The following is a 25,400-nucleotide window of genomic DNA, read 5'->3' as shown; positions in this document are numbered from 1 at the left end:
TAACCTCTTAACCTCTAATACCTACACACATAACCTGTAATCCAAACCCTTAACCTTCTATCCCTTAACCTATACCCCAAACTCTTAACCCTATACCTCACACTCTTTACCTTTCCTTCTATAGCCTTATCTCCAACACTATTACTACGCCATTACCATTAATCTGACCTCATTTACCATATACCTATACCATCTAAGCCTGACCACTTTACCACTAGCCCTTAATCCATAACCCTGTACACCAAATCCTAAATCCTGTTCCTCAAAACCTTCACCATGAACCCTATGGCCTTAACCTATAATCCCACACACTGCAATGTACGCCCACACACTTCACTGTGCCATGAAAACCTGCACCCTTAGCCCCTAACCCCTATACTCCAAAACCTAGTCCTAATCCCTAAACCCCGACCCTTCAAACTAAACCCAATAACCATACCCCTGAGCTCCTAGCCTTTAGTACCTTACCTCTGGCCAATCACCCCTTAACTGAACAAACCAAAGCCTTTAACGGCTAATCCCATACCATTAACACCAATATTATTAACTTCTAACTCTAAACCACATTTGCATTGTCCTTCCTACAATTGAATGTGGGTACAAACACTTTAGGAAGTGTTTAATTTACGAAGTATTTATTTTTAGAACTAAAAATTGAAAATTATTTTTAGAAATGTAGCTTTGGCAGGTTTGAGTCAATACCCAACAAACACTTCCTCTTGTGTTAAAGATTCTGTATCCTATATACACCCAATGAATTTGTTGGTTTGCGTATATGGCTACAGTTACCACTGACGTCAAATGCCTGCCACATGCTGTCAAACAGTTCACATATAATGATGCACGGTCATGGTGTATCCATTTGCATCAACCTACATGAACAATGTATATAGCAAAAAATGTAAGTTTATTGTTGTTTAGATTAGACTGTCATCTTGCTGTATGTCTGCATTCAGATTCAGACTGTGCTGAGTGGAGTTTTTAAAGATGGAATATTACGATTATCTTGTTGAAAATATGTATGTTGATATTGAAGGATAAGAGACAATATTTTTAGCCAAAGTATGCAGTGTGCTTGTTTGCGCACATGACTTACTTTACTGTCAACATTTCCATGCAAGTCAAATGTTAGTTTTGTAGGGTGAGAAACACCATTGTGTTTGTTTTGGAGTGGTTCATATTGGAGGACCAATCAAACATAAATTACATCTGGTGACCCAGGACTAATGTCTTTGACATGGGAAACCCCGCTCTAGTTTCTGAAATGAGGTTAGACTTGTAGGTATTTTCAATATTTCCTTTCCTACTCATTCATCAGAGAATCCATTCTTCGCCATCAGAATGCATCAAATAAGATATACTATGTTTTCGAAGCATAGTGACGTGCAACATGTTCCCTCATACAACATGGCAGACTAGTGTGGACCCTGAAATAAGTATTTATGTTATGATTATTTAATTAAAAAAGGATCGGCAATTAGGTAACAATGTTTCGCATTTCATTAAGATTTTGCTTCTAATGTTTAGACTTTGCCCATGTGTTCAATTAAATATCCTTGTGGAATATTGTGCCCATGTTGAGTAATGTATTGCCCTAGCTGCATATATTTAACGTTGTCTCAGAAGGGTTGTTTAAATCAAGGCCTACATAGATGTGCTGTAGTACAGAAGAAAGTGGCCCCAGCAGATGCTATTTTAAGTACCAAAACACAAATAATATAAATGTACAAACCAGATATGAAAAAAACACGTTGTACGAATTAAAGAACAGTGTTATTTAATCACACTGGACATAAAGCGTTTGGAAATCAATCATAATAATAAATGCAATAAGTGCCCAGGAGGATAGAGGAGTAGGGGAAGTCAGGTGAATCAAGTGAGGTCAAAGGGTATGGGGAAGGACAATATAGTGACAATCACATATTTATATACACATTGTACACTGGCTCAACCTTTAGCCAAAAGCTTGTTAACAATCTCCATAAAATATTTTGTAGCCATGAATAGGACGAATACCACAGTGTATTATTCACTGTTGGTACTGCTGGCAACGTGTAATGTGTCGACGTTTCGACCCCTTTAAAGGGTGTAGGTTCTTGCAATACTTACGTGGGGGTTTTCCTCAGGACTGTGGTCGAAAGGGAGGGGGCACTTGAGGAGGTGAATGTGAGAAATGACCTTTCACTAAAAGATGTAAGGATCTTAACACAATTTTAAATTTTGGGGTAAGGACATTGGTCCCATAAATTACCATATGTAGCCCTGTATAGAGGGACAGTTCTTCAGAATGTCGGGCGCCTAGGCTGCAGGCGTAGGAGAGCGGAACACCAGTACCTGTGTACCTTTAAGTTACAATGTATTGGCAAAGGCCACGATAAGTGGGGTGAGTTAGACATTACCGTGTTGGAGGTGAAGGAATAACACTTACTTAAATCGGATAATATTCCGACGTGTCCCTTCCAAGTCAAGCACCAGGTTAGGTCGAAGAGATATTTAAAAAAAATCAGAAGCAAAGAGGAGAATGAACCATTGCTAACAGGGACCTTAAAAAAGTGTGCACATCTAGAGTTCGACCTCACACCTGTATTATACACGCAAGCATTAGTGGTTTGGCCAAACTGATATACCCGCCATGCGATACACAAAATAAATCGCGGAAAAAGTGAAAGTTCGGGGACACAGCTTAAAGGGGTTGTATCAAAACAGAGTTAGAATGCAAGGAATCGCCTTCCGATTATACGCTAGTGTGTTGGAAAAACCCAAATTGAGACTGGAACAACTCACCGCTAGAAGCGAAAGCTGACCTGAAATGGATCAGGCGGCCCAGCGGTGCTTTGTCTGAAAATAAAAAGGAGAAAAAAAGCAGCGTATGAACACCGGCTAGACCAGCAGTAGACTTTAGGGCTTGCGTGCTAGAGTTACGTACACAAGGGGGTGGTGATGGACGGAGCATCTGAATCAATCAAACACTCACACCCAGTCAAAAGATCTGGGTTTAATCCATCACCGTTCTTTAGCCCACTCTGCCACCCCAGTTCAGACATGGCTATATGCAAATCAGTCTGACCCTGTGCCTCATGGGAACAGTCCAGCCTGAACTGCCAAGCCATGTCTTCCCTGGACCGGAAACAAGCTTCCGAGGACCGGTTTCTGGCATTCCAGCCTTCTTCAGCTCGGCTTGCTTGAATCCAGTGGCAAAGTGAGCAAGGGACTCACGTCTGAGCATACCCTGCCACACTTATGGTGGCCAAAAGTGGTACAAAAGGGGGTGGTGATGGACGGAGCATCTGAATCAATCAAACACTCACACCCAGTCAAAAGATCTGGGTTTAATCCATCACCGTTCTTTATCCCACTCTGCCACCCCAGTTCAGACATGGCTATATGCAAATCAGTCTGACTCTGTGCCTCATGGGAACAGTCGAGCCCGAACTGCCAAGCCATGTCTTCCCTGGACCGGAAAGAAGCTTCCGAGGACCGGTTTCTGGCATTCCAGCCTTCTTCAGCCCGGCTTGCTTGGCTAAAGAACGGTGATGGATTAAACCCAGATCTTTTGACTGGGTGTGAGTGTTTGATTGATTCAGATGCTCCGTCCATCACCACCCCCTTTTGTACCAGAGTTACGTACACAGCATGTGGAGTCCATTCGTATATCTCGCCGCTACTCGTCGGGAACCTCCTAGCAATGTGAAAGGAACCGGAGCAGCGACTCGTCTGTGGTTTAAATGCAGACGCTTTCGAGCGTGTCCCTGACGGAATCGCTGTAGACGCTAGATGCTAGTCCAAGACGTGACACAGCATCGCTTAATTTACAGGGAAAGAGTGACCAGACTCAATCATAGTTTTTGCAGAGAAGGGTATACAATACACGTAATTAAACGCCGGTTAATGGTAATTCCTTAAAATATCGTACTCTATATGGTATAAGGTTGGGGGAAATGTTTCGACGGGAACTACTCGCATAGGAGGGCAAGAGTCGATATTTCAGGTATAGAGTCTTGATAATACAACACAGCGATAGTTCTGTTGGGCATCATATAGCTATGGCCTGTCACCATATATAAGCCCAATTTGCAACATAATGTACTGCAGCTAAATTAGTCAAAAGGGGAGGCGAGCAACCGTCGCTGTAGGGATGCCAGGACCAATCATAATAGGGTTATCTTACTCTGATACAATGCACGCAAATTGGGAATTGCTGGAATTCAATTGTATTAGTATTAAAAACATAATAAATGATGACCTTACAGTGCCCCAGGATACGACAATCTTTGCTTGGGCTATTCAGTGATAGCCCTCCTTTTTGATAGGAACGGACCTATTTTACAAATAAAACTGAAAAGTAAAATACATCTGTATGAGAACTCTGACATGGCTTCCTGACTAGAAAAGCCCTATACAAAAATAACAAAGAAAATAATAATCATACAAAGAAAAGTTAAAAGAATATTTTAGAGTTAATCTTTTGGAAATCACCTGCATGCTTTGTAGCTTTGAAATGGCTCAAAGTGACAGCATTTGCACTTTTTATATACAGGTAAGTGCTGTGATTTACTCAGACCATAAAATAAACTTGGCATTTGAGAATGCCATTTCAAATTCAAATAATATTAGGGCCATAACCAGACCGGACCTGAAAATGTCAGATACGCAAATGTTAAGGAGAGGTTTCGTAGAGGTTGCCGTTAATAGTTTTGATGGTTCGTAGCAAATCGCCACTGCCATGAAGTAAGTCATCAGAAACAAAAATAAAGACAGAATCAGTTCTCCAATGATCTTTGTGAAAAGAGCAGTGGTGGCTTGTGGCTTATTCTGTTTAAAAGCAGGCCCGGACTGGCCGTTGAGGGCACCGGGCAATCCCCCGGTGGGCCTCATGGTTGGGGGCCGGTTTTGGGTCCCTGGGGGCCGTTTTTGTTACAGGGCCGTTATGCTGCAAAAATGGCCCTGTAACAAAAACGGCCAAAAACCAGCCCTGTCACAGAGCACGGTTGCACCTCTCCCCCCTCCCCTTCCGGAGGGGGGCCGGCCGAGCACTTTGCCAGGGCCGGTTCTGGTTCCCAGTCCGGCCCTGTTTAAAAGTAGTGGGGCGATAGGCGGGCACTCCAGATTGTCCAACCTAAAGCTCTCATTTGTGGTCGGTTATAAACAGTGTTTATAACGGGCCACGATTAAGAGCTCTGGAGTTGAGATGGAAGGCAGTGGCAGTGTGTAAAAACAAATTAAACTATTAACAAAATTAAAAGAAAAAAAGCGTACTTCCCTACTACAGTCCTCTCCGGTTGCAGTTCCGCAGCAAGAGGTCTCTGTGCCAACTTCAGACGCTGCGCTCAGGCTATTAACACCTTGGCCGCTGGGGTAATTCCCCCGCTGTGCTGGGGGGCGGGGGGCGCGCACAGTGCCCTGGTGCTCGTGACGAGCTCAGCACGTCATGAGCCACGGTGGCCGTGTGCTCATGACGAGCTGAGCTCATCACGGCCACACCCCTTTCTTTGGAACGCTCAGCACAGAGGGGGTATTAGCCCCGCGTGCGAGCGTTGGAGCAGTTATGACGAGCTCAGCTCGTCATGAGCACAAGGCAACCCTGGCTCATGACGAGCTCAGCTCGTCATGAGCGTGGGAGGGGTTAAGCAGCATGATAGCAGCACCAGGATTGGTTGGAGCGGGCTGGCTCAGAACTCCTACAGGTTACTGGAAGCCTGTGCCTGCTCTCCACCCAGATGTCTAAGACAGGTTTAAAGTGCGCATGTCATGCTGGCCATCGCTAGACAGACCGCCAAAGTGGCATGTGCACTTTAAACTTTAAGTGTGCACCACTCCTCCCCCCCTGCTGCTAGTCAGCAGTAATGTCACATAAGAGGTCTGGAAGGAAGACCTTATTCAATGGGAGACTTACATTGAAACATCCCTCTAATTAAATGGGTTGGCAGCAGCCATAGTTTAGATATCGCCAAGTCCAGATGGTCTAGTCCAGGAGTGCACAACATACACCCAGAAGGGTTGGATCTATGCCAGATTTCCATGACTGTCACACAGGCAATATGTATACACAATCAATCCACATGGAAAACATGTGCATACTAAGTGGTTCTTCTGAAAACCGGGCATGGATCCATAACTTCCCAACCTATATTGGATACACTTGGTGTAGCATAATGGGCAAGTCACACAATTATTTGATATGAGATTTCATCCCTGATTTCTCCTGATCTCATTTAATCTACAAGATCAGCAAACACCAACCTCTGAGCTCCATTTGGATAGAGATATTATGTGGTAGGTGCACGTAGTAAATGATGCTTTTTGGTCTTGTTTCAGAACCTCCCAGTCAGCCCCTTGAACTGACAGTGGAAGATGTCAGCGATACCACGTTGTTGGTGAAGTGGAAGGCTCCAGAGCAAGTGGGACCAGCCGGGCTGGATGGATACCTCTTGGAGTACTGCAAGGAAGGAAGTAGGTTATGTTTTCTATCTCACAGTGTCTATTTGAAGGTCAAATACTTACCAATCTATAACCAAGACTGTTTAGCTCTAAGTCTGAATGTGTGGGTCTTCTTCAAGCAGAACTAACTTGCTCTGATTCTGTTCAGGTTCCATAGCATGCACTAGGAGGTCAATGTTAAATGGAGAATCTGGCACACACGTGACAGATGTGTTTAGTACACAAGAAACTGCAGAGAATATTGTTTTACCTGCAATAGATGGCAACTCTTGCCTGCAAAAAAGGACATTGGCACACTTCATAAATTGAAAATGTAAATATGGTACTTGTCAACAGTAGAAGTATGAGAATTGTGTGAGAGAAGACGTAGAAGATGCAGTCAGGACACATCCTCAGGCTGCCTGTCTCGTATAACCAGGAGACTTTATTTTAGTGTTTTGCATGCATTCAGTGAAGGATTATAAGCCATAAACATTGGTCAGTGTTGTAGCCAAAATCTGTATATCTGGTGTTACACTGTCAGATAATCAGTGCTAAGGTTTTTTTTTTGCAGTATACAAGTACATTTGTTTTACATTTCAACGTAGACAGTCATGTCCGTAGTGCTTAGACTATTGGGGTCGCGCCCTGAAGAATGGGATTCATCAATCATTATCCCTTAATTATTTCATTAAGAAAATGTCCCTATCTGTATTTCCCATCACAGGCTCTTGAGCCAGTGCCCCATATGATGCATTCCATTCATTTTTCTAAACCCATCATTCCACCTGCTGCATGTATTTCACTTTTTAGCAGGTTGTTACAGATGAAAACAATGAGAAGCATTGTTGCTGCCAAGGAGGCGATCATAGTCCACCTTTTAAACTTATTTATGATAGCAAAGCTTGTTATCATCTTGTTAACTAAAACTGACAAGTGAGCATAATCTCTCTTTAAAACGTAAGCCACAGGGAAAACAGTCACTCCTTTTATATTTAAATCATGGTGACTCATCATTGTTTTTGCCACGCAAATTCAAGCCAATTCATTCTTTTTCACACGGACAACAGTAAGTCGTCAGAATAGTGTTTTGTCCTATTGAACTGTCTTGTCAATGTTCTTCTTATCTTTGCATTGAGGGAAAGCTGGTGCTTCTCCTGATTATATTTAACCATCAATAGCTGCTTACCCAAGGATTCTGGTGCAGCTTTGAGCTAGCCTGGCCCACTTCCATCAGATACTGAAACACCATCCACATAACATATCCACGATTTAAAAAAGATTTTTTTTAAATATTTTAGCTTCTTTTTATTGAAACAGGAGTCAGCATTCATAATCATGATCACAAACTTTCTTTGAATTACCTTCACGTTCAATGGGATATACATATTACATTGCACAGACATATTATGGAATTGACAGTCCCTTTGTAGGGCCCCCGCCCTACCCCTTGGTCCCTGCGCACACCCCGCCAAAATAGTCGAGAATCCTCCCCAATCCCCTGTAAGCTTCCCATGGCTGCCAAATTTTCTCCCATTTCTTGGGGCATCCCCTGCTGTCGTAAACTGTGTTCTCTGTCGCATAACACATATCCATGTCCCTTTTCTATTGGGAGACTTTAGGTGGTGGAATTGCCCCCCACACCTCTGCAAATTTCCTCTTTGCAACCATTGCTGCCACCTGTAGCCAGATTCGTGGATATTTGGGCCAATTCAGTTCCTCCCCACACACAATATAAGCCATCTGCCATCCAGAGGGACTTCCTGCTCCAACACTTCTGACACAGTCTGGACCACCTTCCGCCAGTATATCTGTATTACCGGGCAGTGCCATAGGTTATGGAAAAACATTCCCTTCTGCGTACATCCCCTCTGACACTCCTCAGTGGAGATGCGCCCTAGTTTAAAAATAAGGGTACTGGTGCAGTAGGAAAATCCACAGCTGGACCAATCTAAAGTGTGCCCGGATTGCCACCTCCCTGGGACTCTGCAATGCCTCCACCCAGTCATCATCTTCCAATAATCCCAAGTCAGACTCCCACGCCGCTTGCACCTTGGCTAATAAGTCTGGTGAGTTGTTTATCATTTTTTTCTATGTACATGACAATGCCTTCTCCGTGATTGGGTCCAACAATAATCTGTCTTCTAATGGGCTATACTCGAGGATCTGATCCCCATCCTTAAGATAACTGCCCAGTGCAGGCTTCAGTTGCAATTATTTATAATGTTCCATTGGTGCCAACTGGAATTCTGCTTGTAGCTCTGCAAACGTCAACACAGTATGCCTCTGCCTGACATCCCCCAAACGAACAATGTCAATCAGTTTCCACTTCGCAAAAACCTGTAGTCGACCCACCTCCCGAAGCATCTCACTGGTCCACAAGGGTGTCTGTTCCATCAGCCGTCCCTCCCAACCTAGGAATCGAGTGGCCATATTCCACGCCATCTGTACTAATTGAGTGTGCGGGGGCATACCATCCTGTCTCGCCCGATCATATAGCGCCCGCAAGTAGCGTTCCGCCCCCATCGCCCAGTGATCGACTCTATATGTTGGATCATTCCTAGCTGCAAAGACCCAGTCATAAATGACCATCAGTTGTGACATCCAATAGTACTTTTGAATATCGGGAATGGCCAATCCTCCTCATACACCCCGTTCTGCAGTTTGGCCAACGCTATCAGTGCGCCCTCCCCACCACGTCACACAGCAATGTTCTCAATTCACTGTTTCACTGTCTATGTCCCCAAAGAATGTTTCTGGTATTGGGCAGGGGGTATTTTGTATAACGTATAAAATGCATGGCAGCGACATCATTTTGAAGAAAACAGCTCTTCCCATCAGGGAGATTAGCAACTTCCTCCAATGTATAACATTGCTTTTCAGGCAATTCAATTGCGGTTTCAGATTCTTTTCCAGGAACCCTACGTCAGAGTTTTCAATCTGTATTCCCAGATTTTAAAAACCGGTTTTAATCTGGAGTTTGGAGTCAGGCCCCAGGTGTGGGGGAGGTCCATCCAACAACATATATAGAAGGGACTTATCCCAATTCATCTGATAGCCTGAGTAGCCCTCGAAGAGTCCAAAGATCTGGAGCAGCCTATTTATAGTAAACCGAGGACATCGTCTGCATACAACGATATTCGTTCCTCCCACTGGTCACCCCCCTGGATACCTGACATTACTCGATCCCCTCTGACCCATGCCGCCAAAGGCTCAAACGCCAAGGCAAACAAAATTGGTGAGATGGGGCACCCCTGCTGTGTGCCCTTCTGCAAGACAAAGGGGCGCGACACCGAGCCATTAACATGGACCCTTGCCATAGGTTGTTTATATAGCAACCAGACCCAGGAGATAAACCGGGCCCCGAAGCCGAACATCTTCAAGACTTTGAAGATATAGTTCCATTCAATACTGTCGATCGCCATGCGGGTGTCGAGTGACAGCAGCGCCGCCTCCACCCCGGGACTGGTCCTTACCAAGTGCATTACCCCATATAAGCATCGCAAATTGAGTCTGGTGCTACGGTTAGGCATGAAACCTGACTGGTCAGGATGTATCAGAGTAAGAATTGGCACTAAAAGTCGATTCACAAAACCTTCGCCAAAATTTTAACTTTCAAATACAGCAACGATATCGGCTGATACGAGCCGCACTGATCTACTGGTTTACCGGTCTTAGGGATCACTACAATACTCGCTGTTTGCTGGTCAAACGGCAGTGAACCAGGGTCTCTCACCTCCTCAAACATGGCTAGAAGGTGTGGGGCCAGTGTGGAGGCCGCACATTTGAAAAGTTCCACCAGTAGCCCATTGGGTCCCGGTGCCTTCCCCGCCTGCAGATCCTGTATGGCATCCACTATTTCTTCCTCCGTTATGTCCCTGTCTATCGAGTCTCTATCATCTTCTGTTAGTACTGGAAGGTGCATCTCCTAAGATAATACATTTTAACAAATGTATTGGAGAAAGGTTCCTTGTGACAGATGAGGCAAGAAGTCATATCTTCAATATTGGGTACTCCAGAAGAACATCGGTAGAAATTCTGAAACTGCAGTTAATTTTTTAGATTTAACTCCAAGGTCCGGAACTACCAAGGAGGCTCCTATGCTAAATGGGTTAGTTCATTAATTTATGTCTTGGGACTCTGCGTTTTTTCTTCAACCAGAGACGTAAATTCTAACTGGCCCACAACTACCTTTAATCACTGATATACAAAAGAGAGAAGACTAGGCAGACTGTTAGGTAAGCACTAGGGCCGTTTCACAAATACATTTTCAGCCACAAGCATAAGTTTATGGCCATAAATACTTGTTTAGCACATGCTAGGTACTCACAAAGTGATTTCTGATGGGCGTAAATCCATTTACTGCCACACAAAATGTTTTCCCCGCAGAATTAAAAAAAACCTGCATTTCGGTAGAAGGCCCCATTTTGCTATGTGGATTGCTATGCTATGTAGAACTGTGCTCAGCAGGGACAGATTCTCGCATGAATTGCCATGGAAGTTTCCAAGTTCAAAAATACGCTCATGCAGAGGTGTACATTTCTGGGCCTTCTGGAATAGAGCCCAATGTCTATACGCTTTCACAACTTTTTCTCCTCTTCTTACTCCTTATGATGCTTTCATGAATTAGCCTTTTCTCCTTATGAGGATTTTCACAATGGGAGAATCTCTTCAACTCTGGTTACTTTTCTGTTTGTCTCCTTTTGTTGTAAAACATCCAGATATTTGTGGAAGTAGATCTGTGGGGTCCCTGCCAAAATCAAATGTACAGGGTTTCCAGGACCTTCTTTCTTCTCCTTTGAGTAAAGGAAAAATCTCCTTTCGATCAAGAATTAACTTCACTTTTTTTTTGTAGTAGGATCTCAGAGGTTTGTTCATCCACCCTGATGATTTCAGTCCTCCATAGACTATTTGTCTGGCCATTTGTGTACACTGTCACTCTTGCTGTGTCCCTTCCCACACTGGTTCTAGATCTTTTCTCTGTGCTCTTGAAAGACTAGCATGCAGGATGATACTGTTGGTAGGTTTGGACTCCGTGTCCATGATTTCCGGTTTTTACTTGCCTATTTCCTCATATACATATTGAAGACGTCCCTTCTTATTAATCAGATTTTTAAATTTGGTTGCACTGATTGGCTATCTCATTTACTAATCATTGTTTCCACACTTCTAGAAACCAAATACAAACAGCTGGCCTCCAACTAACAGGGTTCACCGAACAACTTGAACTGGAAAAGTTGGAGTATGTTGAACATGTTCACATTTTATGTATTTCTCATGCTTAACACATTATGGAGAACATTAAGCATGTTTCACTCAGAATCAATACAGCTTAACTCTGGAAAATAGTCTGTGACGGTCCTGTAACTAATCTCAACTCATTAAATCCTAAAGTTTAAAGACAACGTTTATGACAAATGAATATAAAGCATGAACTTTATTTGTTATTTTGTGTTAAGGCTCTTTTGTCTTTTGCTACTCTTGTGTTTCCTCCTTGCTTATATTGCTCTGCTCTCTCATCCTTAATAGCGTTTTATGTTGTATCTGTGTGTACTCACTTGTATAGGAGTTATATCATTGGAGGTGTGCATGTATGGCGTGATATAGTTTGACAGCAAATGCTCTCTGACCTCGTTTGCTTAATCAGTTGCTCATGCCAAGGTGGTACATACCCCACCAGGCCTCTGCTGATGTAAAAAATGCAGTGGAGCCAGACAATTACATGATTGAGGATGGTTCGACAACTAATTCACTAGTGAGCGTTAGGGTAGCCACCATCTGCAGCTGCATCACTTCTCCTCTCTCTTGTGATCCAGCTACAGATTGTCATTGAGAATCTCTCACTCACTTTTACATGTCAAAATATGGGTCCTGGACTCTAGTAAAACTTTCAAGATGCAGTGGTATGTATGTATGTATGTATGTATGTATTGCGACTTATATAGCGCACGTATCACCCGAAGGCATCAAGGCGCTTGCCTTGGGAACCCGTCCTGGCTTTTTCCCTGTGAGATAACCCTTACTGGGCATCCCCAAGGTGAAAGATTGATCGCTGCCTCTTTTGGTCCCTAATGTTTTCGTTTAGCTCACAGCCAAACAATTTGCACCTCATTTAGAGGAGGGAGAAATAAGGGAATCCACCAAACATCTGTGGCCACCTTTCCGCCAGCCGCATTGTTCCCAACGTTATTTGGGAGTGATGGAACTAATACTGGCAGTAGTACTTTGCAAGAATTACCTGCATTTTGGGCCAACCACTGAAATGGCAGCACCCTCGGATAGAAAATCCCAGCAGCAGGGACTCAATGTAGAACCCCATAGGAAATAAAGTTCAATTAAAATAAAAAATATCATCATCATACAAAGCTTTATTTCGATATAAAATATCTTAAAAAGCACAATACAATTAAAATACAATACATTTATAAAAAACATTTGGATAAAAACTTAAACCAAATTGTTACAATTAAAAAAAGTCACTAAACCAATTACAGCTTTGAGCAAGAAAGAAGAATAACAAATAACATACTCATGTATTTTTACTTTTTAAATATATATGTGTATATATATATATATATATACACATATATATTTATGAACAGAAACTCGTGACCGCCAAAGGTAGCGGCTGCAGCAGGCGTAGACCTCACTCCAAGAATAGGTGCTTGTATTTGATCTAGCAAACACCAAAAAGCCACATCACACTCTTCTGTGCCAGCAATCCATTTATTTCAGCAAGGTGAAAAGAGCTAGTGCCCTCCCTGACGCGTTTCGCTCCGCAAGCGGAGCTTGATCACATGACGCGTCAGGAGTAGGCAGTGCATTAAATTGAAATTAAAAGCCCCAGCGCCTAAAGAAACAGGACGCAAGGGTTGCAACAAAGCAAATGGTCAACAAGTTCATAATGAAACCAAAAAGTTCAAAACATTGATGTTTGGTAAATGAACAAAAGAGACACAATAAGAGCATAGTGCTCAAATAACAAATAGAGATAACGTCACTTAAACAAGCCAGCAAATCAATTTAGGGCAGGTAAATCAACTGAAATCAATTGGTTGTGTGAATCTCATCTGAGTTAATAAATATCAACCAAAAAATAAATAAAATGAATCCTGAGTTTCAACATTACAAACATTGTGTTAAGTATAGCAAGAACTCTGGAAATCTAATGCTAGTGCATAGAAACATTTTAAAAACAAAGAGATTTAACATATCATAATCCCTAAGCTGGCTGTTAGCATCCCTATCACTGATACATTATGTGTCTAAATGTGAACCAAGTGCCTTTGTGCTAAAGTGCAAGTGCTTAAAAATATTTCATGATCTAAGTGACAAATTGCCAGGCTACAGAAAACTCAATTTGAAAACCTACAAATAAGAACCAGAAGAAAGCGATTTCTCAGTGTGTTATCTCAAATTTGAGAATAGTAATCAACCACACCAAAATACAAGGGAAACATACTGCATAAGACAAAAAGAACTGCATACTTATTGGTCAGGGCCACAACTATATCGATCAAGGAAACAACTCAAACGTTTTACAGAAAATGATGCAATTCATCAAAAGCATTTAGACCTGCAGGGGCTCGAGTATCAAGCAGCAATATAAAATATGCTTCCTTTTGGCGAAGCAATTTTTCTCGATCTCCACCTCTGCCCGGATTAGCTACTGAACAAAGTAAGGTATAACTGAGATCTTTTAGTTTCTTATCATGCACCGATTTAAAATGGCGCGCCACTGGGTAGTTCATGTCAGAGTTGACTATGGCACGAATGTGCTGCAAAATGCGCTGGTTTGCTGGTAATTTAGTACTTCCAATATAGGACAATGAACAAGTGCAGGTCAGCTGGTAAACTACATAATCACTGCGACATGTCAGATGTTCACGTATTGGAATCAGCCTATCGTTAAAAGCCGAAGCATAGTGTGTACCGGTAACTGCAAAAGTGCAAGCACGACAGGAGGTGCACCTGAAAAAAACCTGGTTTGTTCAACCAATTTGTTTTAGGTGTAAGTTCAAGTTGAGTCCTATCAAGTGAATCTTTCATAGATGGAGCCCTCCTGAAGGTAATAGCTGGTGATTTAGGTAGAAATGGTGCTAAAATCACGTCAGTTAATACAATTGGCCATTCTGATCTGATAATATTACTTATCTTGAATGTTTGAGAACTGTAAGTGGTGATAAAACGAACAGAGCCCTGTTCGTTGGATCCGCTGATCTCTTTGTTTCTGGAGATTAAGAGTTCCTCACGAGGACGAGCAAGTACCTTAGTCAGAGCCTGATCTAGAATGACTTTACTGTAACCTCGTTTAAGGAATCTTGTCCTGGATTCCAATAAGCATTTATCTAGTACCTCAGGACTACTGCAAATACGTTTAATGCGTATGAATTCCCCCAAAGGAATGCTATTGATGGTATGTGGTGGGTGAGCACTGCGGGCATGCAAGATGGAATTACCCGCAGTGCTCTTCCTGTGGAGTTTCGTGTGTATAGTACCATGATCGATATAAACTTGGACATCCAAGAATTCTGCGCAATCAGATGTTATATTTGCAGTAAACTTTAAATTCCTGTCATTAACATTAATCTCGTTGACAAATGAAGCAGCTTGTTCTTTGGTGCCCCGCCAGACGATAAAAATATCGTCTATGAAGCGCCAATAATGCACTAGATGGGGAAGCCAATGTGCGTGGGTGACACCAAGGGCATGCCTCTCCCACCAGCCAACATGAAGACATGAGTAGCTGGGGGAGAAGCACAAACCCATTGCCACCCCGCGTTCTTGATGGAAAAAATCCTTTCCAAATTGGAAGTAATTATTGAAAAGGCATAGGCGTATCATTTCAAGCAGCATGAGGTTGTGATCTCTTAATGCTGCCTCTCGTCCATCTAGGAAATATTTAACTGCTTCTAAGCCCTGGAGATGGTTGATGCTGGTGTAAAGTGCCTCAATATCCATCACCAGGAAACAGAAATCAGGACCCCAAGTGACGTGACTAACCTTAACCAAAAAATCTGTAGTGTCTTTCAAGAAGGAAGGAAGAGAAAACATATGTGACTGAAGAAAAAAATCTACGTACTTTGAAATGTTTTCGTTCATACTGCCCTGGGCGGAGATGATGGGATGACCAGGGACAGGAGAAGTACATTTGTGAATTTTGGGTAACAAATAAAAAAGTGGAGTAATGGGATGTGACACATTCAAGAACTTAAATTCATCTTTTGTTAATAAGCCAGTTCTGTACCAGAGATTAATAGCTTTTCTGGTGGTTTCATGGCTTTTGAGCATCACAAATTTAGTGGATTTGGTATAGCAAAGAGGGTCACACAGCTGTCGGGATGCCTCTGCAATATAATCAGACTGGGCCCACAACACCGTGTTCCCCCCTTTGTCCGCACTCTTCACTACAACCTGATTGTTACCCTGGATTTTTTTCACAAGTTTATTATATTGGACGTTATTAAAATCAACTTGTTCCCTCTTCTTTAGTACCGATCTATTGAGTGTCTTAAGTTCAGTGATAATCCTATCACTGAAGACATCCAATGCATCTTTGGGCATCAAGGGCAGGAATGTGGATTTATATATATGTGTATATATGTATATACATATATATATATATATATATATATATATATATATATATATATATATATATATATATATATATATATATATATATATATTCTTTCACTCCTTCTCCACACCATATAAAGTAGGCACCGACTCCGTGAGGTAAATTTTCAAGGATTATTCTTTATTCCATACCTTAGACGTGTTTCGACAGACCCAGCCGCCTTGGTCACTACATCTACTACTCCCCAAGAACATACATGTTTTATAGTGTTTCACTAGCACCATGTGACATAAAATAAAAGAAAGTGAAAACAAATGTAACGAACGAAAATTTGGAAAACAGACCATTGATTGTCATGGTTACAGGCACTGAAATGATAGACATGGTGGAGTTAAGAATGGTTAATTCTGCAAGTCATGGTGATTTTAAATTAAATTAGAAAACAGCTTCACAGTGTTATACATAATATTTATGTTGCATAAATGTACAATTGCCATTCGTATTTGCTAAGAAAATAGAGGGTTCAATTCTTATATAGAAAACTGTGGTGTTTTAGGCCGAGGCGCGTGTGATAGAAAGTGAGAACATATTGTCAGCTCATGGGATATATGTCTGCTTGCGCTCGCATTCTGTAACTTCTTTCCGAGCTTGCAACAGATCACGGCAGAGAGGGATGAAGCTGCGGTGATGTACGGGGCGCTTTGCCCGAGTTATTGCCGGGTTGGGTGAGACGCCGATTTGAGTCATGCTCATTAACAGTAAGTACATGGTGTGGCGTGTGGTTGATTAGCTTTGGACCTGGTTTAAGACTGTCCGCATGTGACTTCCTAGTGGATTCGCGCGTTGAGGAAACCATGATCCGGGTTGAGCTGATGGTTTGTTGGTTAATTATAGCATTCATTCCTGTGTCTTAGCGCGGCCCCCGTAACTATGTTGCTACGCATGTTAAGGGAAACTGTGGAAGCCTGTCAGCCGGATTTCTACTGATTATTAAACTATGCATCGGAAATTTAGCATTCAGTTTATCAAGTGTGGTGCCTGATGTAAGGTGTGTGGTGATTGTGCTATTTACGTGCTGTGCAGGTATTTACAAAGTGGTGAGTTTCAGATGCTTTTGGCGGAGGAGGAGCTGTCAGGATGCGGGATAGTGGGTGTTAATTAAACTACAGATATCAATGACGGGGGTATGTTCAGAGATGTACATTCAGAGCTTCATCTGCATTAAGCCCGTGTGGGGCTCTGCTGTTCAGTAAAATTATGTATTTTGATTCCAGTCTACTTAGTGTTAAAAGCCTGTTTCCCCCCCTCCGGGGTTTTGGGACACTGTCCAGTACAAAGTAGCTCAAATCTCCTGCTCTGCCGTGGTGATCTCTGTTTATGTGTCTCACTACTGGGTAGGCTGGGTCATCATTGGTAATTGCTCTGAGGTGTTGTAAAATCCTCACATGTACAGGATGTAGTGTACTGCCTACATAGATTTTATCACAGGTGGAGCGTAACACATATACTGCGTAGTCTGTTTTGCAGGTAAAGTGGTCTTTGATTTGGACTGGACTTTTTCGGAGAGGAGTTGTTATGGAACGGGTATTCTGTGCGTGTTTACACGCTTTGCACTTAGTGCATTTGAAAAATCCATTTTGTGCCTTGAACCAATCAGGTTTGGGTGCCTGAGTAGGTGCATTGTTCACCAGTTCTTCCCTTATGGATTTGGCCTTCCTAAAAGTGAGTTGTGGTAATTTGGTACACTTTGCACCGATCACAGGATCACATTGCACAATCGGCCAGTGCCGGTATAAGATCTTTCTTAGGTTGCTGTGATATTTGTTGTAGCCTGTGATCATGCGTGGGATTGGATCTTCCTGAGAGGTTGTGTTTTTACTCTTGTCTTTCAGGAGTTCTTCTCTTGTGTATTTTGGCTTTTTACTTTTGCTTTGGTTAGTGTTGTGTCCTTGTAGCCTCTCTGTTTGAGTCTTGCGAAAAGACTAGATGTGCAGGTCTCTAAGTCTCTGGTGGTGCTACAGTTTCTCCTCATTCTAAGGCATTCCGCATATGGAATGCTCTCAACTAGGCTTTTGGGGTGTGAACTTTGGGCGTGGAGAATGGAATTGCCTGCTGTCTCCTTTCTGTATGTTCGGGTTCGAATTTTACTGTTATCATGGTAGACTTCTAAATCTAGAAATGTGATCTTGTCTTTACTGGAGTTACAGGTAAATCTCAAGTTTAGGGTATTGCAATTGATTTTGTCAGTGAAGTTTAATGCTTCTTGTTCTGTACCTTTCCAAAGAATGAAAATGTCTTCGATATAACGGCGGTATATCATCACATTTTTGGACATTTCATCCTGGAAGTGAACCCTGAGTACCTGCTCCTCCCACCAGCCCATATGCAGATTCGCATAGCTGGGGGCGAAGCAGGTACCCATGGCAGTGCCCTGTATCTGCCTGTACAGGAGTTTATCAAAAAGGAAGGTGTTATTTTCCAAGCACCATTCTGCCATGTGTAGGAGCATTTGTGAATGTTTGTAGAATTTGATCTCCCTAGTACCCAGGTAGTGTTGCAGCGCTTTTAGACCATCCCTATGCCTGATGCTGGTGTACAGTCTCTGTACATCTGGTGATAACAATACATAATCATCATGCCACATACAGTCTGAAATCAAAGAAAGAAAATGACCAGTGTCTTTTGTGTAAGCAGGAAGGGAACTGACAAATGGTTGTAGAAAATAGTCCACATATTGGCTTGTTTTTTCGAATAGTCTTTCTATGGCTGATATGATTGGCCTACCAGGTGGTTGTAGGCGATCTTTGTGGATCTTTGGAATCAGGTACAGTTGGGGTGTTATAGGATAGTCATTTTTTAGGAAGTCCAATTCTTGTTTAGTCAATAGTCCTTGTCTCTTCCACTCATATAGGCTCATATCAAATCTCTCTTTGATATTTGTTATGTTTGTGGATGTGGTCCTTATGTAGCAGTCCTTATCTTGTAGTTGTAGTTGTGCTTCCTGGTTATACATTTTTAGGGGCCATAGTACAACATTGCCCCCCTTGTCTGCACAACGTACTACAATATCTGTTCGTAATTTTATTTTCTCCATTAGTTTGGTGTACTTCATACTTTGATTAGATGTTTTTCTGTTGAATTCATTGCTACTAGATAAGGCTAAGGCTTTAAGATCTTGTATCACTTTGTCAGAAAAAATGTCATTGTTATCTTTTGGCATTAGAGGGGTAAATACTGATTTAGGGCTGAATGGTGTTTTACAAATGGCTCCAATTGAGATTTCTGATGCTCTTGCTGCCTGTGTATTGCTTATGTTCTCAGATTCATTGGCAGTATTTAGATTTATTTCAGTTAAGTCTCTTAGAAGTTCTATATCTGTGACGCTTAAGGTACCACCCTCTGTTTCGCCAGTTGTAGATTGTTGCTTTCCCTGAGTTCTTTCCTTTGTGCTGGAAAAAAAAATATATATATATACAGTCACATCTCCCATATGGGAATGTTCCCAGGGAGATTCTTTGGCCCCTCCGACCCTAGGGCTCCTATGGTTTAGTTTGTCCATGGCGTGTACTTGTGGATCGGGATCCACATGCCTGTGCCAGGAGTGATCCACACCAACTCGCACCAGTCACAGCTGGAGCATTGAAGATGCTCTTCATCAGTTGGGGGTTGGGGGGTCTGAAGCACTTTGTGTCCCTGTTGTGCAGCTGGAGCAGAGCAGGCCACAGTTACTTGACCACCTTCCATCGAGCTCTTCAGGTGTTGGAAGGTGGCCAAGTCCCCGGGGAGAGCCAGTAAGATTCACTGTCTCCGGGCTAGAATAGGGCAAGCAGCAGTCATGGGGTCCTCCTTCATCGAGTCCTCCAGGGAGCTTCAGCCCCTCTCTCCAGATCACTTGGTACAGCGGTACCCGCGATCAGAGTCAGAACCCTTGCTGATCCCAGCAGACAGCTCCCTCGGCGCAACTCTCGGAGGCCTACTCCTCCTCACTTCTTAGTATGGCCTTGCGGCGGCCCTAGCATCCAGTTGTCCTTTGCCTCGTGGTCACCCACAGCGGCAGTTGTTCCGGGCTCCCCCGAAGCCTATCAGTTTCGCTCAGGCATGTCTTGAGGTGGTAGCTGAATTTGGTGAGCAAGCAGCACCAACCCCTAAAAAGTTGGCGCGCCTACTCTGTCGGCCTGCACCTCCTCGGGCATTTGTCAGCACAGCCTCCTCTCTCCAAAGCAGGATTCACCTCTGGGGCACACCACAGTGACTAGATGCCATCCCCAGGGCAGGCAGCAGAGGTAGGTGGTGGAATGCTCTGCAATTGTTGTGGTTGGTGGCCAGGGACACCCAGTAAAGTTAGGATAAGTGACGTTGGATGGGGAGCTCTGGTTTCACACGTCTAACATCATGGTCGGGCAAGCCTCGCCCCACACTCAGATTGGCTACTCCTGTATTTTACAGATACACTAATCTGAAAGTAGCTAGAATATGTTCAAGTTGCCCTTAGGTACAGCTTTGTGAGCAGAATGTTCTATTGAGCATCTCGAAGATGTGCTGGTGCCTTAGATTTGCCCCAAAGCAAATCTTTGTGAATAAGTGAAAGAAAGCAATTCCAAGTCTGAAAGGGTCTGCACTCCCTAATTTGATCCAGACCTGTGAACGGAAACCAGATTTAAAATGGTGTGTTCGGCTGCTGGTGTTTGGGTGACTGGACATACAATTTCCATCATTGAGAAAGTTATAGTGCACATAATTTCTTCTCCACTTCATATCCGCGGCAGGATCTCTTGAAAGAACAGAAGTGCTACTGCCTGAAATCTTCCCAGACCTTTCTGTATACCCTCAGCTTTGTTGAGAAGCAGTGACCTTAGCTGATGCACTATTCATATTGTTGACCTTATGGGAAGCTGCCTACGGAGTACTAAAGATGATCACTTTGTGCACCGACCTTGCTTTCACTTGACAAACCAATTCCTTCTCAGTATTTTACTCTTTCATATCAATGCAGCCGAATAGCGTTCATGTACCAGGTAGAACAGTCTGTAAATGGAAAGCGCAGGCCTTAAAAACAATTATGTTCCTATACCGATGTCTCACCTTTACTTCAAGGTTCTACTTTTTTTTAAAGAAACAGAACTAATGAGAGAGGATGTAGCCTCACGGCTAAATCTGTCAACCTCGAAGCTGAGGAACCGAGTTCGAGTCTCGACACCACCGGCGTAGCTAGGGGGGGACGAGGGGGACGAGGGGGGCGAGGGGGGCGGTCCGCCCCAGGCGGCACTATTTTGAGGGCGGCCGCGGCCGTGCGGTACTGGCCTGTTGAGGCAGCCTTTATAATTTATTTGGGTACACTGACTGATACTACTATCAGTCAGTGTACCCAAATAAATTATAAACGCTGCCTAAACGGGCCAGTACCTCGCGGCCGCCGTTTGAAGTGTAAACGCTGCGCAGCCAGTGGATTGGCATTCACGTGACATGGAGAGGTCACGTGAATGCACCTAACAGTGTATCGTTTTACTGTCTCTGGGCGCGAAGGCAGGGCAAGCGGTAGTTACGTTTGATTACTTCGCTAATGCCCGCCTTTGGTGCCTCCCTCGATCATGCGTGCAAATACCGGCTTTAACTGGAGGGGCCGCAGTGCACATGGCAGAGGCAGAGATGCAGGCAGGGTCCACCGTCCGGCTCAGCTGAGGTGAGTGAGAAGTCTGTTGCGGGCAATGATAAAATAAATATGAGCTTTCTTAAAATAAATAGCATACTTGTAATTAATGGAAGACTTGAAAAGCCTGAAAAACGGAAAGCGACATGGTTTCATTAACCAAAATTCAATACTGGACATCAGAGGCCCTTATGTAGGTCTTCTGGAACAGCTGCACCCACTAACCAAAGAAATCATGCGGGCCCCACAAAGTGCACATGATCACGCACAGCAAAGAGTCCAGTGATTAGTGAAGTCAGAGGCGCGCTATACAACTACCCACGGGGAAGACATATTTCTAACAGAACTACGGGGACTTGAGCGGATATTTCTGTAACCTACAGAAGCATCAGAAAAGGCAAAGAATTAGTCTTGCTATAAGTGTAGAAGGTAAAGCATTATTTACATGTACAGTATGCAGGATTGTGGCTATGCAAATGTCTGTGGGTTATTTAAAACTGTGAAAGTCCAATACCGTCAACTGGTCGTATTTCAAAGGGGCAATACCCAGAATATTAAGTCAGTGGACACAGAAGTCGTTGCCTCAAAGTTAATCACAGTTGCAGAATTCCATGCGGAATCTGAACTGTACGTATGTGCCCTAAACCTTTATCCCAACATGCGTACGACAAATGAACATATAACCAAAAAGAGAGCGTGATACTGAATGTACACGCAATAAGATTTCAAGTGGCAAAATATACATGGCACCAGTACCCAAGCGCCATCCACATCTGGCCAACACTGCAATGCTGCGGTCACTAGTGCCAACCTGGAAAACAATTAATATGGTGGAGCCCACAGATAAGTGAGAAAAGTCCTGTTAGGCTATAACTGAATCTAAATGAGGAAGGAAGGGTGAATTCAAAAGAGTGAATGAGTGAGGGAGTCTAAACAATGTAGAGGGAGAAGGGCACCGAGCAGCTGTTAGAAAGATCAGGACTGATATAAAGTGTGCCCAAGCGAGGGTGTTTTGCTGATGCCGACAGTGGGTAAGGGTAAGCGATGAGAAGTGTGTTTGAGTGAGTAAGGGAGTGAATCTGAGAAAAAGGAATAGACTACGGTGTGGAGAGCGTACCTGAATGAATGAGCCAGAGAGAAGGGGGAGGGAGATAGGGTGATGTTTCATCATCCGGGTCTGGTGTCTTAGTGAACTAATGCGTCCACTGTAAGGACCTATGTTCAACCTCATGATCACAGGGTACACAGGGTGAAATGAGTACTATTAAGTTTGGGTAAGAATAAACATCTGTTATTCAGTGCCAAGATACCCTTGGGAGAACGCCCGCTTTATAAAGACACATGTTTATGTTGAGAATAAGAGATGGGGTGATGCTGAGAAAAGCTATTTAGAGGTGAGTGACACAAAATTCAAGGGTAGTGCATGAGTGTGTTTGAAATGGGGCTCATTTCCAACAACACGAGAAATGCCAAAAGATAGGTGCCAGAAGCCTCTATGATATGGTACTAAGATTGCATAGACAAGGTATTCTAGGCACACAGAAGCACCACTTTTTGAACTATTTGTCACCACCATGGGAACGGTGTCTGCGTGCCTTAACGTAGCAACAGCAAATGCACAACTACCTAGGATGTTAAAACATTAAAAGGAAGTTAAACAAATAATCACTTCGAAATAACGTAAACTAAACAGAATCACAAAAAAAGCTATCTGGAGTCGTCTACCTTTAATGTCCTGAATGCCAAGGCCAAGTGCAAATGCATCAAATCATTTCACGTGTGACTGTGACTGGCGTGAATACAAAAGAGGGAATGAGATTTCTTTTTAAGAACATATCCCTCAATGACCTGGAACATGTGGGCCGGGGTTCACCTCCATAAGTTATTTGGCAAATATCACGAAGGACGGATTTAGAAGAGTGGGGTCACTTCCATTGTTATAAGGTTACCAGGGTAAGATGAAGGGGAGGTTACTATTGTGAAAAGACGTCAGAACTTTAAATAAATCAGTAATGATTATGAAGTACATGAAAGGAAAGGTTACTGCCTAACGTAGCATGGAAGAGGGAGATATAGGGTTAACGGAGGTGGTTACGAAAAAGAGGAGGGTGAACACAGAGCACAGGTGTTAAAAGCACAGGTTTAGGAAAGCATGCAGTACGTGGGGGCTTGTATTTCAATCGTGAGGTGTTTATGGAAGCTGATTTAGAAGGTAAAGTTCCGGGTGACTTACTTGTTGGGAAACAATTCGTTTATGAATGGGTGTCACGTAAATGTATTGGGATGCAAGGGTTTGAAATGTGGGAAGTGGAGAGGTGGTTTTGGGCATCAACTTACGGGTAGCTCTAGGGTTACTTTTAGCGGCTCATAACAAGCTGTGATGTTATGAGTGAGATGTCACAAACAAGGTAGGTAGAACTGATGTAAGTTTTTTTTCTGCTTCTCCTTCAGCGGTGTAGCTAAGTGGGTCCGCCCCAGGCGTTACTATTTTGGGGACGGGGGCTGTCTAGCCCTGGACCATTTCATGTATGTGAATGTAATTTGCATGATTGAGGTAACTATTAGCAACGATACTACGTGTCTCTCGGACCTCTTTCAGGTGTTCGCCGTCCTTTTTCCCCAGCACCACCCCAGGGGGGCGGCAAGCTGAAGGATAGCCCCGGGCGCCACAAGCTCTAGCTACGCCTCTGCTCGACACTCAACATCCTGTGACTCTGGGCTAATCACTTAATCTCCCCGTGCCTGACAAAAAATGAATGTGTACTCATGTAACGAAACTGGTGCTCATATTAAGCGCTCTGATATCCAGTATCTTGGGTCTAGTTTGCGCTATATAAAACTCTAAAAAAAAATCAAAAAATAACCATGCAAGTTCCACTGGGGACCATTACAGATGAAATCAGTGAAGGCTGCCAGTCCTGAAACCTTTCAGTGGATTCTGCTTGAAATAGCTCGCATCTGTGGGTTTCCTTGTAGAGGAATTTACTGACAGAAGAAGCAGGAATGGTCACCTCTCCAAGGTTTACAAAAATAGACTGTGGTAGGCCAAGGGCAGTATGGCCAAATCCTATAAAATGCAGTCTACACCATTCGACTGTTGCAATGTGGTGGATACTGTGCTAGTGGATACTGGGCTGTGCATAGGGATTTTGAACTGGAATGAGAGTCTGCAGCAGCATCTCCCAGCCCACCAATCAATGCAGGGCGGTCACTAGGAGACACAGGGATGCTCTGCCTTCAGAAGACATCTAAAGGGAACGCAATTGAATACCACAAGAGGTATCTCCCTGTCCAAAGGGGGCACGCAAATGCTTGCATCAGTCATTTCGACTCTGACTGATTGGTAGCCGCCTGATTCAAGAAAACCATGCCCTACAGTTCTGCTATTCTGACTAAAACTGAGACAGTGTAATGTTTCCTAGTTATCAAGAGCACATTTTTACCTGATCCTAAGCTATTTGCCCTAAAAACCTTTAACTTCTTTTACTTGTGATGAAAGACAAGACCCTGTGTGGTTTTGTGACTCTTGCCTGTTTTTGGTCATGAAGTCATACAGATTCCAAGACACAATGCTCTGTTTGAACAGTACTTACCTTGACCTGTGGTTAATACATGTCACTGGCCTTCACCTGCATGATCCACAATAGCTAGGTATGCATCTATTTTGCATAATGCTACCTCCCCAGTGTTTCACAGCATGCGTAGCTGGGAACAGAATCACAAACCGGTAGTAGTTTGGTTTGTGTTCTCTACTTT

At 43.3% G+C, this 25,400-nt stretch overlaps 1 protein-coding gene across 1 annotated transcript in view; it reads left to right on the top strand.

The window, feature by feature from the left end:
* The window catches only part of MYBPH (myosin binding protein H), a 151,263-nt gene that overhangs the window by 8,241 nt on the left and 117,622 nt on the right, over window positions 1-25,400 (top strand). The window contains exon 2 of the mRNA XM_086923086.1: window positions 6,316-6,450. Coding sequence (XP_086779212.1) covers window positions 6,316-6,450 — 135 coding nt within the window. The remainder of the gene's footprint in view (window positions 1-6,315; window positions 6,451-25,400) is intronic.

Source organism: Lissotriton vulgaris, chromosome 5, assembly GCF_964263255.1.
Source record: "Lissotriton vulgaris chromosome 5, aLisVul1.2, whole genome shotgun sequence".
NCBI classification, from domain to species: domain Eukaryota; kingdom Metazoa; phylum Chordata; class Amphibia; order Caudata; family Salamandridae; genus Lissotriton; species Lissotriton vulgaris.
Note: the sequence above shows the minus strand (reverse complement) of the source record. Positions and strands in the feature narration are given on the sequence as shown.